The following is an 18,844-nucleotide window of genomic DNA, read 5'->3' on the forward strand; positions in this document are numbered from 1 at the left end:
TTAAATAATGGTAGTAGCAAACTATCAAAGTGGACCTCCGGTTCTCATTCTCATCTTCGCGCTCTCCTTTGCTCTGTGCTTCTCCGAGCATGCACATCCTAGCCTATAGACTATATGCTATGGATAATTGGATTGAGACCACACTAAATAGCCTATAGGCGCAATTGATATTGCACGCCCAATGGAGAATCAGAGATAAGACACACATCGATATATAGCCGAATAAGCAACTCATTCTAAAACACTGAGAAATATTTAAATCTAATCAATTACAAATTACATGACCCTCCTATGGACTAGATTTAAAACATACTAAACCCTCCCCTTGACTGACATTTAAAAAGCATGACCCTCTCCCATTTTCCTCCAGGTAACCATTCTGTACATTTTGATCTGTCCCTAACTCATACGCTTTTATGTACTAAAAATGTGAATACCTGTGTAAATAGTTAGTTTACAGATAATTTGTAAATCCGTAATAAGAAATAATGATTCATTACGTATAAACTGGTATCTATAGCCCACATATACGAAGTTGTATAAACCCTAAAGATAACTTTTTTAAAGACCTATGTCCTTGTTTCATGGTAGGTAGCAGATTTCTCTCAGAGGAGATAATGAACAATCAATTAAATTGGATAACAAGGCAATTTTTAACTGTACACAGCTAGTCACCAAATGTAGGCTATGCTACCATTTGGTTACCATCTGCCTTTACTAGGCCTGGAAAAGTAATAGGTTCTAGGGTTGGTCTGGGTTGAGCAGGGAGAGTGAAGCAGAGGCAGACAACAAACAGGACAGTTTTCAACATTTATTTTCATAAGACATGGTTTCGTTTCTGTAATCAAGTTTCAACACATTCTCAACTCGTTTTCACAATTCACTTAGAATGCTTCATTTCTGTATACCCTTTTTCTCTTTGAGAAGGAGGTGAGGAGAGAGGACATGAGTATGCAATTGGAGTTCTCCTTTGGGCAAACTCCTCAGTGAGCCGGAAACCGATAAGTGGTCGAGGAATGTTTCAGTTCATTAGTGGAAAAACAGAACACGGTCCCCTCCTCAATAGCCTGCTATTGGCGAGGAAGCACAACCTGAGTCCTTCGCGGAAGAGATTGGAAATCTTTTTACACCCCCTTTGAATCAGCCATTGTTTACTCGAAGTAGAAAAGCATGCAACCATTTAAAAACAATATGCTAATGATCCTTTTATCTATAAAATGTCTTGCACAACTACTTTATACATTTATGACGCGCGATTGGAAAAGGAGAGTCTGATTTCAAACAACCGCATCTTCGTCCACGATCCCTCTCCTAGCGGCCTCCTCAATTACCTTTTGACCTTTTTCAAAAGGAGGTTAGAGAGGACGGGAGAGAGTTCGCAAGAGTTGACCAAATCTATTTCAGAAAAGGGCATCGAGATTCTCCCAGGCATACAGCACAGACCCTGCGGCAAGTTAAAGTGACTAAGGGGACAGTTGAAATCGGTGAGGGGACACAGGGGGGGGGGTTCTTGCATTGGAAATGTATTGAATTCTGATTATATCACGCTATACCACAAACAAAGTTAAAATGCCAAAACTCTGAGACCATTGAGTGCTTTTGAAGTGACAGGTTGTCGCGAAATCTATAAACCCATCTCCGCTGCACTGTATCAGCACAATGGACAGCGCCTTACTATTTGCCAATGAATATAGGCTACAAGATAGATGGGGTAATTCACCTATTACAAACAGCCTATGTGAATGCAACTGAATACAATTAGTTTTTCTTTCCACAGTGCAGTGCATTTCAAATGCTCCATGCTTGATGCGTGCCTAGCGAATCCCTTGGTTTCATCAAAAGCATGCTTCTAGTTAGAATACCCGCTTTGGGTGAAGGCCTTGTCTGCATTAGCAATGCACCCAATACAGAACTTTCGACATTGGAACAAAAATACAGCATTTGCAGTAACTGAGTATTCCAGCCACTCTCCTCCTATGAAGCAGTTGATATTAAATTAATGTTTTTGGACAGAAAACATGTTGTTATGGTAGGATTCTAGGCTAATCTGGGCTGGCTCCTCTTCCAAGATTGTCAGGAACAGTCAGGGGTGGAGGGGACTGTGGAGCCATTATCCTGGCGGCATATGTGAATGGGGGGGGCTCTGGAGCTCAGCATATGGAGCTCAGCACCATCATTGCTGCTGGGCTTGGCGGCATCTTCGATGGTTTGATTTCCGATATCCATTGTGGCATTGGCAGATTAGCTGGTTAGCGCTAAATAGGCTAATAACACTAACACCTTTTACAGCTAACTAATAAGCTAACTAAACTCTGTAGTGGTGGGGCGTGAGGCAGAATTGATTGAAGCTTAATTTGGTATTTTATTAGGATCCCCATTACCTGTTGCGGAAGCAGCAGCTACTCTTCCTGGGGTCCACACAAAACATAACATTATACAGAACATTTATTGACAAAAACAGCTCAACGACAGAACTACATACATTTAAAAACGGCACACATAGCCTATATATCAATACATACACACAATTTCTAGGTCAAAAGGGGGAGAGGAATTGCTTTCTGTTTTTTTAAACTAGGTTTTGCTGTTCTTTTGAGCAATATGAGATGGAAGGGAGTTCCATACAATAACGGCTTTATATAATACAGTACGCTTTCTTGAATTTGTTTTGGATTTGGGGTCTGTGAAAAGACCCCTGGTGGCATGTCTGGTGGGGTAAATGTGTGTATCAGAGCTGTGTGTAAGTTGACTATGCAAACAATTTTCACGTTTCTTATAAAAAGAAGTGACAGTCAGTCTCTCCTCAACTCTTAGCCAATAGAGACTGGTATGCATAGTATTTATATTAGCCCTCTGATTACAATGAAGAGCAAGACATGATTGGTTCCCATATGGTCTAGCGGTTAGGATTCCTGGTTTTCACCCAGGTGGCCCAGGTTTGACTCCCGTTATGGGAATTAACTGTTCTAATATTGAGCTCCCAAGTGGTGCAGTGGTCTAAGGCACCGCATCTCAATGCTGGAGGCATCACTGCAGATACCCTGGGCCACCTGGCTGTAACACAACCAGTGGTGTTTGGCAGTACCCGTAGGGTGGTGCAGTTGGCTAGTGTAGGCTGTCATTATAAATAAGAATTTGTTCTTAACGGGCTTGCCTAGTTAAATAAAAAAAACATGCCACTATGTTCTGGGCCAGCTGCAGCTCAACTAGGTCTTTCTTTGCAGCACTTGACCACATGACTGGACAATAATCAAGATAAGCAAAAACTAGAGCCTGCAGGACTTGCTTTTTTGAGTCTGGTGTCATCTCTTTAGTATGGACAGACCTCTCCATCTTTACAACCATTGAATCTATATTATTTGACCATGACAGTTTACAATCTAAGGTAACACCAAGTAATTTAGTCTCCTCAACTTGTTCAACAGCCACACCATTACCAGATTCAGTTGAGGTCTAGAATTTAGGGAATAATTTGTACCAAATACAATGCTCTTAGTTGTAGGGATGTTCAACCCCAGTTTATTGTCTCGCCACCCATTCCAAAACTGACTGCAACTCCTTGTTAAGAATTTCAGTGACTTCATTAGCTGTGGTTGCTAACACGTATATGGTTGAATCATCAGCATGCATGTACACACAGGCTTTGTTTAATGCCAATGGCAGGTCATAAGCTCTGTTGCAACAAGGATCCACCATGCCTCTGGACTACACCCCTTCCTGTGGGGAAGGGGGATTTAAATACACAATTCAATCACTTGACACATTAACCATCCAATAGGAATGCTTGATTGTTACACATGTAAAGTAGTGACTCCTGTGACATTCTCACCCACTTTAAAATGAGAGTTTCCTCGCAGAGTGAGTGAAAACACTGCAAAATGACACATTATGTTTCACACACCGGTTAGCAAAAGCACTTTTTTAAATAAACACCCCATATTTACTAAAAACAAACAAAGTCCCCTTGAACATAAAGGTCTCCAATACCTTCTAGCTAGCAGCTCTCCCACATGGTGTCCTAGGGCAGCCAGGGCCATTATTGTTGTCGTCTCCATCCACTGTTTCCTCTCTCCTGGTAGACCTGGGGTATCAGGTGGCCCCATCTTGGTCGCTTCAGCCCCATCGCTCACCCACTTTGAGTGGACCATTCCATCCAGCTCTCTGCGGGCCCCCATGGCAGTGTTATCCTGTCCTCTTAGCTGGAACTTCCCCCTCAGCTTCATCAGACCACACACATCCTTCAGCCATGTCCACAGAGCTGCTCAGTCTTCACTTATAGGGCACCTTAACACGCCAGGCCAGTTAGGTCGCACAAAGTCTCATAGACCAGCAGGGGTTGCTTCCTCTTCTGCCCCAGCTGCGCCCAGACAACCACGGGAGAGACTGCAGAACCTGAGAGGACACAGAAACACAAGACCGTAAAAGGAAAACAAAACTGGCCCCTGCTCCACAACTGCCCACTCAATGGCCCAGACCCTGCACTTGTTACGCCAAGTGTCAGAAGGTAGAAAAGTGACAGGTTTTATAGGGACTGGGTTGAGCAAGCAGAGGCAAACAACTAACAGGACAGTTTTCAACATTTATTTTCATGTCTTGGTTTTCAAGTCACTGTTTCAGTAATCAAGTTAACATTTTCACAATTCAGTTAGAATGCTTAATTTCCATATACCATTTCCTCTTTAATTTAAACTTAATAACCATGCTACTTAAAATCATTAGAAAAACATACAAACTATACCAAAGAAACAAAGGGGCACAGGAAGCGAAGCAGACAGAAGGCAGGTTGCCAAATCTTCTCAAAAACTTAGTCATAAAGCACTAAGTCCATTTTCTATGTGCTCTCAAACATGTCAGCCTTAAAGGGGAACTGCAACTGCTGATTTGGCCTCTTTTTTTGGCTTGCTCCTCAAGAAATGCTGGCAGCCATGACAGAAACCAAACGTGAGTTGACTTGGGGATATGGTTTGACACACCCATCAGTCCGAACCTTGCCTGCGGCCTTTCCCCCCCACTCAGTCACAACAAACAAATCTCCTGCATGTTGACTTCTACAGGCAGATGTATGGTGAGATTCCAGAGGAAGCTTTGAGCTTTATTAAATCCACTTTGAAGAAGTTCAGCTAAGTGTGATTGAAATTTAAAGGCAATGTTCCCGCTTTAGCGGAAACTGTGTTTATGATTAACGCTGCATATGTCGGCTCAATCAATTTTGCTCTCAAGTGGCACAGCGATCTAAGGCACTGCATCTCAGTGCCAGAGGCGTCACTACAGACCCTGGTTCGATTCCAGGCTGTATCACAACTGGCCGTGATTGGGAGTCCCATAGGGCGGCGGACAATTGGCCCAGCTTCATCCGGGTTAGGGTTTGGCCGGGGTAGGCCGTCATTGTAAACTGACTTGCCGAGTTGAATAAAGTTAAATTGTTTATTTTGTTTAAGTCTGGCACCCAACTATGTACTTTGTCTAACAGAAAAACAGGGTCAACGATTGTCATCATCCCTCAATAATAAATATAGCTAGAGAAATAACAATCTCATTTGGAAGCTAATTCTATGATTTACAGATGAAGACTGACTGGCTCTAGATTGGATTAGATTTAGACCGGTGACACCGTTACACTATGCAACCAACTGTGACATGTTTTGCTATGGCCATGGGTTGGTTTCAGTTTTTTTGCTGCCAGTTAGTACAGTGTTGTAGTCAGACACGAGTTAGCTATTAACACGATAGCTGCATCCAATATGTATTTGTGTCCTAGTAGGCTGGACAATAGAACGAGTTAAAACTCACCCAAGGCTTAAACATGGCCAAAGAACTGGTTGTGCTGCAACACCAGCGCGAGGCCATAGCAAATTAATGTAAACGAACCATCGCTGATCCTCTACTGACTGGAGTGATCCTTAGATTTTCATTTTCCCTAAATGGCACCAAAAAATGTCTACCTTTTTATTTTACAACTACAATCTGTTTTTAGGATTAAACAGAAAAATAACAACTGGTGTAGAAAGTAAACATCCTCACCTTTATGGTGCCAAGTGTGCATAACAAAGAGGTAGAGAGAAAAAAGACAATTTCTAATCTAGCGATCGATGACAGCAGAGTACACTGCCCAACCGTATGTCATTAGAAGGAGGTGATTTTCCTGATTAAAATGGTGTCTGACTTTAAAAAATCTAAATATACCCATTGTGAGATACTTGGCGAAATTGTTCTTATTTCTTATTATTCTTATTTCTTATTTCCCCAAAACAATGGCAGTCTGAAAGTTCTAAGAGCAGTATTTTTTATATAATTAACTAAATGTATGGTGTTTTTGGTTTGTCAGTTTCATTGTTTATTGTTATGCTATAAATGGTTATTTAATGTTTTTAACTGATAAAAAGAACTATAGCATTTTATATTTTGTCATTTTTAGTAATTACGTCATTAGTAAGGATATACACTTATTCTGTGTTACTGCAATTAATAAATTATTCCAATAGATGGCAGCATAAACACAATTAATTACATTTGAGAAAATGTGTTATCTCCCTGGATACACCACTCCCACACACAGGAAAACTCCAGCACACATTTTTTCTGTACCTTTCCCCACTATTAAAGCAAGATGAAGGACTGAAAAAGCATTTAACAGATTACTGTGAATTAATATAATGATCAGGGGTGTAACGTTGGTTTTAGAAGTGGGGGGATATCCAGTTGAAGTGGAGTGTTTATCCAGTTTATCCAAACAACCTACCCTACCGATCGGAGACATCCTCATCACATTCCAATAATATAACTGGGGGGGACAAAAATGCCATTTCAGAATGTGGGGGAAGAAGTAAGATGAAGAGACAGGTTTGGGCCAAGAAACACGAGCAATGGACATTAGACCGGTGGAAATCGGTCCTTTCGTCTGATGAGTCCAAATGATAAATTTTTGGTTCCAACTGCCGTGTCTTTGTGAGACGCAGAGTAAGTCAATGGATGATCTCCTTATGTGTGGTTCCCCAATGTGAAGCATGAAGCATGGAGGAGGAGGTGTGATGGTGTGGGGGTGCTTTGCTGGTGACACCGTCTGTGATTTATTTAGTGTTCAAGGCACACTGAACCAGCATTGCTACCACAGTTTTCTGCAGCGGTACGCCATCCCACCTGGTTTGCGCTTAGTGGAACATTCATTTGTTTATCAACAGGACAATGACCCAACACACCTCCAGGCTGTGTAAGGGCTAAGAAGGAGAGTGATGGAGTGCTGCATCAGATGCCCTGTCCTCCACAATCATCCGACCTCAACCGGATTGAGATGGTTTGGGATGAGTTGGACCACTGAGTGAAGGAAAAGCAGCCAACAAGTGCTCAGCACTTGGAACTCCTTCAGGACTGTTGGAAAAGCAGTCCAGGTGAAGCTGGTTGAGAGATTGCCAAGAGTGTGCAAAGCTGTCATCAAGGCAAAGGGTGGCTACTTTGAAGAATCTCAAATCTCAAATATATTTTGATTTGTTTAACACTGATTACTACATGATTCCATATGTGTAATTTAGTTTTGTTGTCTTCACTATTATTCCTTAATGTGGAAAATAGTACAAATAAAGAAAAACCCTTGAATGAGTAGGTGTCCAAACTTATGACTGGTACCGTTTAGAATTAAGCCCCCCCGTCAGGTGACCTGGCACTCCAGCAGCTGTGCAGCCTCAGTATCGTTCTCCATTAAACCAATACAGTCAGCCGCACAGCAACGGAGACGAGCTCTGAATAAATACCGACGGTACATAGAATAAACCATACATAGGACGCGTTGTGACAATAATACGCCATGGGGGACCGTATGGCTTTGTTGCTGCTGGTTATTGCGACCACGGCGCTAGCAGTTGAGGTAAGAAACCGGGGAAAGAAAGACAGGACAAGGCTGAGCTCCATGCTTATTCTTCTCCTCTTCCGCTGCTATTGATGGAGGGAGCAGCCGGGTGATTCCAACCCATGGGGGCTAATTACGCATGAATAGAACAAAATGAAATTAGACATTCAGCAAGGCTGTGAACATATTCCACGCCTGAGTACATGTTGGACAGCTTTTTATCTCATTTAGTCTGACTCGAAATGATAGTAGAATAGCCCGTGTTCAGGTCCCTTGTTCTTTTTGCTCAGTGCTGTTATAAACGACTCATTGCTTGAATTGAAATCTAGTTTTATAGCATTTGGATAAGTTGTACTTTTAATAATTCAAGATGAGAAATCATTACATTTATTTTACACAGAAAGTAAGACCTGATGAAGCTTTCCAATCTGTAGGCTACGGCTGAGATTCCTGTGTAGCCTATGTAAACGAACGTAATTTGTTTCTGTGCATAATTGCACTTCAACACATCCTAGTCCAAACAGGTTTCTGTAGTGGCAATATTGGTTATTGTATCCGGAGCTTATGGGTAATGTGAACACCATTTTGTAGACACTTGTGTAGTATTTGGTTCGAATATATTTTTGAGGTGGTGGGCGTGAAAATAAACATCTAACGTTATAGTGGGTTATTCCTTCCCTTAGATTAAGCTTTCTGTAGCCTAAAGACATACGTTACTCCCCAAAAAGAGCCAAAGAGTAGACTTATGACCCATTCATTCTGCACATTGCGTCCTTGGATAAGGGTAAAATCGCCTGTTTTCTCTATGTCAACCTGTTTCACGTAAACTCGAGAATAAAGATAATGTTGTGAGACAGTAGTAAGATGGCGGCGGTGCACTGCAGCATTCCATGAACACAGGCAGAGATTTTGCACACAATCACTGATCATCCGTCTCTCTCAGGCGACATGCCATGTCGGTGTGAATTTGGCCTTGTAAAGAGAGCGACCACAATTGTTCTCTTACGACAGTCTTAGTGTTACACAAACGTTACACTGCAATTGTGGCTGACTTGCTACATTTGGTGTGTCTGAGTGTGGGAACTGCGGTTTGAATTTGAACAAATTATTTTAGGCAGTAGCGGATACACTTGATGTGGGTGATACCTGTAACAGGTCGATGCGGGTCTGTGGGCTAGCTAGGCTAGGTTTTACTAGGCCTTTTCACCTCCAGACAGCTTACATAGCTAATTGTTGTATGTATTACCCATAGTGTTTCTGACTATATGTATAAATTATTCTTAATCTTAGTTCACTATAGCCAAAGGGTGTTGGTGATATTTAAACATATTAAGATACTTTACATCAATTAAATGCCAAATAGGCTATGAAGTTCATGTTCAAACCTCCCAATACAGAAGTAAACAGTTAGTTGGTTTTCCCTTATTGTGGGTTGACAATTCATTTCATTATTTTTTTGAGGGGAAAGAAAGCTGACTTAGGTTATAATGCTTTATTGCTTGGTATACACATGTATAAGCCACACATTGAACAGTCTAAGGACACAGAGGGCAGAGCTCTCTTGTTAATCCGGCCTCTATACAGACTGGAGTGTACGGTGTGGGAGCTGAATTCCAGTTTCCCATCCTTGAAAAAATTGGTCGAAGAGCAACCCAGGCAGTCTGTCAATGCACTGCAGTCATTCAAGCCCAAAGCAGCACAGCCTCACGCCCATTAGCGTACATTATAACCATTGTCTCCCTTTGGCATCCACTGCTCATGTTGCAGCTTCGTCCAACCATCCATTTAAATCGCCAGTTTCCAATAGCGCTTTAAAGGGACAATTAGCTCTATGTTGCAGTTTCTACAATTCCTACCCTAGTAATGGTTAGTTGTTGGGTGCCAATCATTGTCTCTGTTTTGGGATGTTTCTCATGCCATGCCAACCATCCTCCATCTTAAGCCCCTTTTTATGTTTTGGTGGCGGTGCCTCTTTCTGCCTGCCAGACAGAAATTCCTGGCCCTTTATGGCGTTGTCATGTTACGTTTGTTATGTTGTTATGGGGCTGTTGTGTTCTCCCCAAGTTGGGATGTTCCTCCCCTTTCAGGATTTGTTGTATTTTGGACCCTCTATCTCCCATGTAGCCACACTGGACATCCTCACCTTTAAGTAATGTGTTCGTCTGAAACGGTCATGTCACCTATCCCTTTAATGGCATGGAAGGTTTTCAAGGGAGCTGATCTCAGTGAAATCACCTGGCATGGTGGTGTAAGGCCGGCTTTGTGCTCTGTAACCTGGCCTTTCAGATAGCATCCGTGGCTGGTTATCTCTTTCTTGCTATCCTTCGGCCGTGTTCAGTTGGCATGAAATGGAGTGAAACAGGGAGTGACTACCTGTACTTGTCCAATAAGAGATGTTGTTTTAACGTTGCAAAACATTTTGCGACGGTGTGCCCTAATGAACACAACCCTGAAGAGCTTCACAGACCACATTTTAGAGGCTCTCACAACATCAGGATGGGCTCGAATGAGAAGCGACTCAAGCCCCACTCTTCACAATCCCTCATCTATACATATCAGTGGTTCTGTGCAGGTGCTGTTCCATTCCAATGCTCCCCAATGAAACCTGGATGAGTTATCAGGGACCCCACCTCCAACCAGGAGAGAATGGGTGTGTTCCAGGTTGTCTTTTTGCAGTCACACTGCACATCTCATCATAATAAAGTAGCTCCTGAATCGTTAAACACTTCTCCAGGCTTTGTGAGTTCTGATCATCTGCAATAATAACGACCTGGATGACCTGGAACGCGCCCTATAGTCCTGCTGCTATGGCAACCCCACCGCTGCCCTGTACAGGCCAGTGGATCACGTCTTTAACTGTCAGTGTCACCGTCATGGCCGCCGCGTGACTGAAGTGGCCCGCGTTGTGTGTGTGACCTTCACGTCCGCACATACAAACCTGGAAGTTGATAATCTGATTGAGCGACCAAGCGCAGTCAAAGAGCCTGGTGTTAACTAATCAAGCTGTGATGGTTGTTCGTGGTGATATCTGTTTTCAGGGGGCTGACTCACTGTGGCTTATAGATTGAGTCCCAAATGGCACCCTATTCCTTATGTCGCCTTACCAATAGGGCTCTGGCCAAAAGTACTACATAAAGAGTACAGTGCCATTTGGGACGGAGACATAGTCCACCGTTAACTTATAGCCGCAGAGAGTAAGAGCGAGATGGAGAGAAAAAATAGGGAGGGCAGAAAGTTCAATAATGATGTACATCGATGTATGGGACAGTGATCTTTGTGACCCGTTGATTGAGCACATGTGGATATATTAATTAATAATACATCCGATGGCAAAATGCTCCTGACATACACGCAGACAGTTAAATACACACATGCACGCTCGCTCTACACAACAACTCCAATACACAATCACACATCACAGCAGCATGTGTCTTAGGAATTATGCTGCACACTTGTCCCTCTGACTACAAAATGGCCACTTCTTCTTGTCAGCCTCCTTTATACTTGATTGATTTGTCCTACTTGACCAAATGTCTCCCAAAGCAATCAAATAAATACTCTAAAACATGTATTTTCTGAATTTCAAATCGACCCCTAGCCCCTACCGTGTACAGGCTACACACCTAGACACTCCTGTAGATCTGACTGTTTCTGAATGAATTTGGTAGGTATTGGTAATAGCTTACTTTTACCTTAATTCAGCCTGGGTGTAAATATCCCCATATTGATTCCATCGTTCTAACCATCCAATCCTCTCAGATCGACAGGAGTGGATAGGGAGTAGGGGGGCTATTCCTTCCCTCATCAATTATCCCTCCTTCTCCCATGTTGTTGGGTCTGTTTTTGAAATGATTGAGCTACCCTCCCTGCCCACCTCCTCTCCTCCCTCCTTATCCCCCTCTTCACACCTTCTCCTGTGTTTTGGTGGCGGCAGTGCCCTCCCTGGGTCGCCTGGCACCCATGCTATAGTTAGAGCGCCGCGTCCCAGAGATACTCCTGTCTCTGCTCTCTCATTGCTTTCTTCCTTTCATTCATTCCTTTTTATTTGTCTTTTTTTCACTGCTTTTTTCTTCAGAACGAGCAGACCTATGTCTTTCCTTGTTCAATATCTGCTCTTGCTCCCATTCCTCCCTTTCATTCCCACCTTATTTCTCTTTTTACTGCCTTTTTTTCCAAGACAGGCCAACGCTTCCCTCGCTCAACCCTGGACAGTGTCCCTCTGTACATTGGCCTTATGTATATTTATTGCTACATGTACTGTGAAGGGAGTTATTATATGCGTATCACTTTACAACAGTTTCAGTCAACTATGACCTGACATTTGCAGAATCGAATCAGTGCCGGTCTAAATGTTGATTTGAGCTTCGATTTAATGCAGCTTTGAAAATTGCTTTGTTGATTAGTCTGCTGTTTTAAAATATCTAATATCTCGAAAAGGTCCTCTTTGTTTCATGAACTAAATTACTTAGCTGAACTGTGAGTAGCATTGTGTGTGTGGTGTCAAGAAGGAGTGGGATATTCTTGGCTGTGCCCTGCTATTCCCACTTCCTGTTTCCTTGTCCCAACCATTACCTGGGATGGGTTTCCTGTATTTGTTTGACGCATGAGGAGACATATAGCCTACTGTGTGCATGACAGTAATGGAACATGGGTGTGTGTGTACATTTAAATTTGTGTATGCGGGCGTATTTGTCTCGCACTTGATTCGTTTTGTGTGTGTATCTCTCCCATGTGTGTGGGTGTGCATTTTAATTTTACTTGATTAATGTGTGTGTGTTTGTTCAGTGCCCCACTAAGATATGTGGGTATGCTGCTGACCCCATGCATTACCTTAATTCTCAGTATGGGGAGCTAGTTCTTGGAAACATGTTAACATATATCATAGTCTCACACATTGAGACTTCACATAGTAGACTTGTTCCATTGTGGCTCAGTTGGTAGAGCACTTGCCCTAGGCTTGGGCGGTATCCAGAATGTTATACCTTCATTCCGACACTGAACACAACAAACCCCTCGGATACTCTTTAATCTGAAGGTTAGCAATACTAACAAGTACATGTCAAATCCCATAGAGATCGCATTGCAAACATTTTGTACAGTTTCTGACCTAAACTATGCAAGTGACTCAAAAATGCTACTCACAGTTTGCTGCACGCATAAAACTATTAGCCAGCAAGGTATCTTGATCCAAAAGGGGTTTCTCTGCTGTTACCAAGCCTCCCGAGTGGGGCAGTGGTCTAAGGCACTGCATCTCAGTGCTAGAGGTGTCACTATAGACCCTGGTTTGATCCTGGGCTGTAACACAACCGGCTATGATGGGGAGTCCCATTTGGCCTAGCGTCATCCGGGTTAGGGGATGGTTTGGCCAGGGTAGGCCCTCATTGTAAATAAGAATTTGTTCTTAACTGACTTGCCTAGTTAAATTTAAAAAGTGAATGCTTGATTTTGGAAGAAGCTAACCACTTACAGTACCTAGATAGCTAACTAGCTACTAAATCAGCAAAGCAAATGCATAACTGCAAAGCATTTAGCATATTTTAGACAGTTGACATTGTTATAAGATATTTAGTTATGAATTGCATACTGTAATTAGATCACCTGGCGGATGCTGCGCAAAAGTGAGTGATTCAAAAGGCTCCGGTCTCTTGTCATTGTGTGCTTGTAAACAAACACCAGGTGACACGTGACTGGGGACTACAGTAAGATTCATAATAATGTGACTGGTGAAATGAAGAACGCAAAACACTTATTTATTTTTTTATAGTAACTTCTATTGCCAACAAATGAAAACATTGCAGCATGCAGGTAGAAAATATATCCTGACCAAAATAAATATCCTATAAATCATATTGGCGACACATGGCCTGTCTGGAACGAAACTTGTAACATTGTATCAACTATTAACTTGGTCTGGCAGAAGCTTGACTTGCAACATTGTATACAATATTCTGGTCCTTCAGTTTCCCACACCAGTGAGCTCAGGACAGACACAGATGTAGGCTATTTGGCAAGGGTTAAGAAGCCGTGCTTGACTTGGGCAGGAGCTCACTGGAGCTGAGAACCGACACCTCAACATTTCTACTGCTTGAGCTTCTGTTCCTCTTGTAGAATATTAGCTCAGAAGTATTGTGGAGCCCTTGCACCTAAATATAAAGAGTAAATCTTCCTCTGTGGAGATGGGAGAACCTTCCAGAAGGACAACCATCTCTGCAGCACTCCACTAATCAGGCCTTTATGGCCAGACAGAAGCCACTCCTCAGTAAGATGCACATGACAGCCCACTTGCAGTTTGCTAAAAGGCACCTAAATACACTCAGACCATGGGGAAACAAGATTCTCTGGTCTGATGAAACCAACATTGAACTCTTTAGCCTGAATCCCAAGCGTCACGTTTGGAGGAAACCTGGCACCGTCGCTACAGTGAAGCAGCATCATACTGTGGGGATGTTTTTCTGCGGCAGGGACTGGGAGACTAGTCAGGATCGAGGGAAAAAATTAACAGAGTGAAGTACAGAGAACCTTGATGAAAACCTGCTCAGGACCTCAGACTAGGGTGAAGGTTCACCTTCCAACAGGACAACGACCCTAAGTACACAGCCAAGACAATGTAGCAGTGGCTTTGGGACAAGTCTCTGAATGTCCTTGAGTGGCCTAGCCAAAGCCCGGACATGAACCTGATCTAACATCTCTGGAGAGACCTGAAAATAGCTGTTCAGCAATTCTCCCCATCCAACCTGACAGAGCTTGAGAGGATCTGCAGAGAAGAATGGGAGAAACTCTCCAAATACAGAATACAGGTATGCCAAGCTTGTAGCGTCATACCCAAGAAGACTCCATGGTGTAATCGCTGCCAAAGGTGCTTCAACAAAGTACCGAGTAAAGGGTCTGAATACTTAAGTAAATGTGATATTTTATAAATTTATAAATAAAGACATATTTCCACTGGTCTAATGTCCATTGCTTGTGCTTCTTGGCCCAAGCAAGTCTCTTATTATTGCTGTCCTTTAGTAGTGGTTTCTTTGCAGCAATTTGACCACAAAGGCCTGATGTCAATCAGTCTCCTCTGAACAGTTGATGTCTGTTACTTGAACTCTGTGAAGCATTTATTTGTGCTGCAATTTCTGAGGCTGGTAACTCTAATGAACTTATCCTCTGCAGTGAAGGTAATTCTGGGTCTTTCCTGTGGCGGCCCACATGAGAGCCAGTTTCATCATAGTGCTTGATGGTTTTTGCGATTTCTTTTTTTTATTTTGTGGGGGGGGGGACACATTGTCTTAAAGTAATGGACTGTTGTTTCTCTTTGCTTATTTAAGCTGTTCTTGCCTTAATATGGACTTGGTTGCTTACCAAATTAGGGCTATCTTTTGTATACCACCCCTACCTTGTCACAACACAACTGATTGGCTCAAACAAATTAGGATGGAAAATAATCCACAGATACATTTAACTGGCCACACCTGTAAATTGAAATGCATTCCAGGTGACTACCTCATGAAGCTGGTTGAGAGAATGCCAAGAGCGTGTAAAGCTGTCATCAAGGCAACGGGTGGCTACTTTGAAGAATCTCAAATCTAAGATGTATTTTGATTTGGTTACTATATGATTCCATATGTGTTATTTCATAGTGTTGATGCCTTCACTATTATTCTACAATGTAGAAAATAGTATAAAAAAAAATAGAAAATATATATATTTTTTGAATGTGTAGGTGTCAACTTTTTACTGGTACTGTATATTGTAAATATAATTTGTTCTTAATGTTCTTAACTGACTTTCCTAGTTAAATAAAAAAATACAGTGTATTCAGACCCCTGACTTTTTCCAGATTTTGTTACGTTTACAGCCAGTCTTATTGCTTCCCAGTGAGATTGTCAACTGTCGTCATACGGACACAGTAGCACATCTCGACCAGATGGGAATAGACGTCATCGTCGTGGCGATGGCCACGGCAACCAGTCTTCCGTTCCCGGGTGCAGGGTGTAATTGGAATGTTGGCAGGCAGGGCGTGAGGGAAACGAGGGGCTGTCTGCCCTCTAATCACTGTAACACACTCCCACACCCAACTCACCCGAGGATCCGGTCCCAGAGACTAGCAGATAGTATTACACAAACACGCGCACACACACTCCAAAGACCAAGCACATGTACCATTATACACTCATGCATGGAGTCGCTCTCACACACACACACACACACACACACTGATAGAGTTCAAAGATGAGCTCAGGCCAGGGGTTTAAGTCACAGCAGGCCCTGCTTGTAAGTGATTAGTGAATGTGTGTGTACGTGTGCTTGCCTGTTCACGTTTCTGTGTCAATGTGCCGGCTGTCATTCGGTCACCTCTCTAGCCTTATCTCATTATCTTATCTAATAAAGTCGTGACTGATTTCCTTCCTAACTAGTTTCCCATGGCGTCCAACTGGTATTCCAAACAGAATAAGGCTCTGTCCTCCGGGGCAGTGGTGGAAAAAGTACTAAATTGTCATACTTGAGTAAAAGTAAAGATAACTTCATAGAAAATGACTCAACTAAAAGTGAGTCAACCAGTAAATACTACTTGAGTAAAAGTATCTGGTTTTTAATGTACTTAAGTATAGTGGTGGAAAAAGTACTCCAATTGTCAGACTAAAGTAAATGCTTTTCATCAAATTCCTTATATAATACAAACCAGATGGCACAATTTACATTTTTTTCCTTTTGATTTAAGGACCCTGGCTGTCTTCCAGGGCACATTCAGACACAATTTACATACGCAATATTTGTGTTTAGTGTCCAACAGATCAGAGGCAGTAGAGATGATAGGTGCTTGAATTGGACCATATTGCTGTCCTACCTGAGCATTCAAAATGTAAAAAGTTATTTTGGATGTCAGGGAAAATATATGGAAGTAAAAAGTACATGTTTTCTTTAGGAATGTAGTGGAGTAAAAGTAGTTAAAAATATAAATAGTAAAGATAAGTAGTTAAGTTCAAAGTATTTTTACTTGTAAAAATAAATTAAAAAGACAAGTCAGTCTATGTTTTTATACAAGGCCTCTGGCTATTTCTCTTTCCTCCCCAGTCATTGTTGATGTGTGTCTGTCTACTCAGTATCTGTCTGTCATTCTTATCGATCTGTTTATGGTCTGTCTCTATACGGCCTGGCTGCATCTACAATGGCATCTTATTCCCTTTAGAGATCACAACCGTTTGACCAGAGCACATTTCGAATACAGCCAGGGAACTAGACAGTGTTGTACTAGTAGTGCACTACATGGGGAATAGGGTGCCATTTTAGACGCACCCTGTGTCTCTGGTGGGCAGGGACAGGCAGAGGACACTCTCCAGACGTAATAGCTGATCTCAGGCGACACTCGCACCGCCAGGGGGGTCTCCCTCGGTCTGAAAGCTGATCCCAGTGGCCTGGGACACTCCGATAACAGCTCACCGCAACAGAGCCACAATTAATGCCGCCCCGGGACTTTGGGACTGGTTCACAGAACAGGTCCCGCGAGGATTAAATCAAATCAATATTATACACTTGGTCTTCGGTGTGTGTGTGCGCATATATGTACAACACTGCACGTGCATGCACATTATGCATATGATTGCGGGTGTGCATGTGCGTCTTCATGCTAATGTGAATAGAATGACAAAGGAGAGGGTGGACCCAGCCAGAAGAAGAATTAACCCCTGGTCAAAACCCACAAGACCCCCATGCAAACCAATGGGAAGCACCCTATACCCATTGGTAGAGCTAGAGGGAAAGTCAGTGTCCCACCAATAATAGCATAAAGACAGACACACACACACAGAGACACATTCTCACTGGACAATAGTTACCAGGCAAGTTTTCTGTTTAACCAAATGAGTCAATACTGACTCGATGTCTGTGTGACTCTTAGATACAATACAGAGCAAAGATCATGTGTGCTTAAAGATGTGACCTGCTATGTTTGTCTGGTTTCAATATAGGTCACTGAACGAGGTCACGCGACTGAAATGCGGCCATGATCCAATTCAATGAAAATAACTTTATTTGTCCTGTGTAGGGCTGACCCCATTTTGTCGACTGGTAATGTTTTTAGTTGAGCAGTTAAAAAAACACACAAACAACTGTTTTTACTGTACGTGTTTATTGACACCTTTTCTCAGAGGACTTAATCCATTGTGGAGACCGCGGGATGGCTCACCATTAGTACATTTAAAATGAATTCCCATTTCAAATCTACAATGTTTGGTTACCGTAATTTCTGTTAATGCAATATACCCAGGTCTGCTTCCTTTACACACTGTCCTAGAAAAACTATCAACGTGGCTTCTTCTCTCTGTGTTATGGTGGATATGTAAGCATGTTGACAGTACGTTCCTACTAGCACCAGCTGGCTAGGCGCATTCCAAAGATTGTACGTGGGTTTAGGATTGACTGACTTTATTTTCGGAAACGGTCTGTTTTCATGGCCTACGTTTTAGGATGAGGCAAATCTTCCCTGTGTTTTCAGGCGGTGGCCGGCTCTATTTTAATGATGTGTTCTAGTTTCCATGGCATCAACTTTTTGCTGGTGGATCTGTGAGCAACTGGGATCATTAGCCAATGCAGTGCACCAGGGGCCAAAGGCTTGATTGATTGGAGCGTTCTCCACCAGTGCTGTGCTAGTAAGGATAGTACCAGTTGTACCAAGCTTTGGATTAAGGTAGATTTACATTGGGGAGTGCTGAGTAGTCTTGGCCGCATGTCGAATGCCTTTCTACCCAATTCTCCCAGAGTCACCTGACGTGCTATCATTTTACATTTGGCGTGGCGTGGTTGACCATTAATTGCGCAGGAATAAATTGTTTGTTGGCTGTGTGGGGGAAAACTCTTGATGTTTTGAGCCGGGACTGTTATTCTCATATTTTCCAGATGTTTTTTTTGTGTGATTTTTATTTTTTTATTTTTTTATTACTTAAATCAACTGTATTAGCCTTTTACTGTGTGCTTACGACAACAGTACATAGGTCTGTGTTACCTCCAATATGCTCCTAT

General features: G+C 42.5%; 1 protein-coding gene and 1 long non-coding RNA gene across 4 annotated transcripts in view; one reads left to right on the forward strand and one right to left on the reverse strand.

Moving 5' to 3' along the window:
• Nucleotides 1-798: 798 nt before the first annotated feature.
• Nucleotides 799-6,205, reverse strand: LOC115129955 (uncharacterized). Its single transcript, XR_003863709.2, has 2 exons — nt 6,022-6,205; nt 799-4,392 (listed from the first exon to the last, which is right to left on the reverse strand). It is a non-coding gene; the product is annotated as an uncharacterized LOC115129955 (long non-coding RNA).
• A 1,472-nt stretch (nt 6,206-7,677) lies between these two features.
• LOC115129609 (amyloid-beta A4 protein-like) overlaps nt 7,678-18,844 on the forward strand; it is a 38,285-nt gene continuing 27,118 nt past the window's right edge. For all 3 annotated transcript variants that reach the window (XM_029660156.2, XM_029660157.2, XM_029660158.2), the window contains exon 1: nt 7,678-7,858. In XM_029660156.2, coding sequence (XP_029516016.1) covers nt 7,799-7,858 — 60 coding nt within the window. In that variant the 5' untranslated portion in view covers nt 7,678-7,798. The remainder of the gene's footprint in view (nt 7,859-18,844) is intronic.

This window comes from Oncorhynchus nerka, linkage group LG5, assembly GCF_034236695.1.
Source record: "Oncorhynchus nerka isolate Pitt River linkage group LG5, Oner_Uvic_2.0, whole genome shotgun sequence".
Classification (NCBI taxonomy): domain Eukaryota; kingdom Metazoa; phylum Chordata; class Actinopteri; order Salmoniformes; family Salmonidae; genus Oncorhynchus; species Oncorhynchus nerka.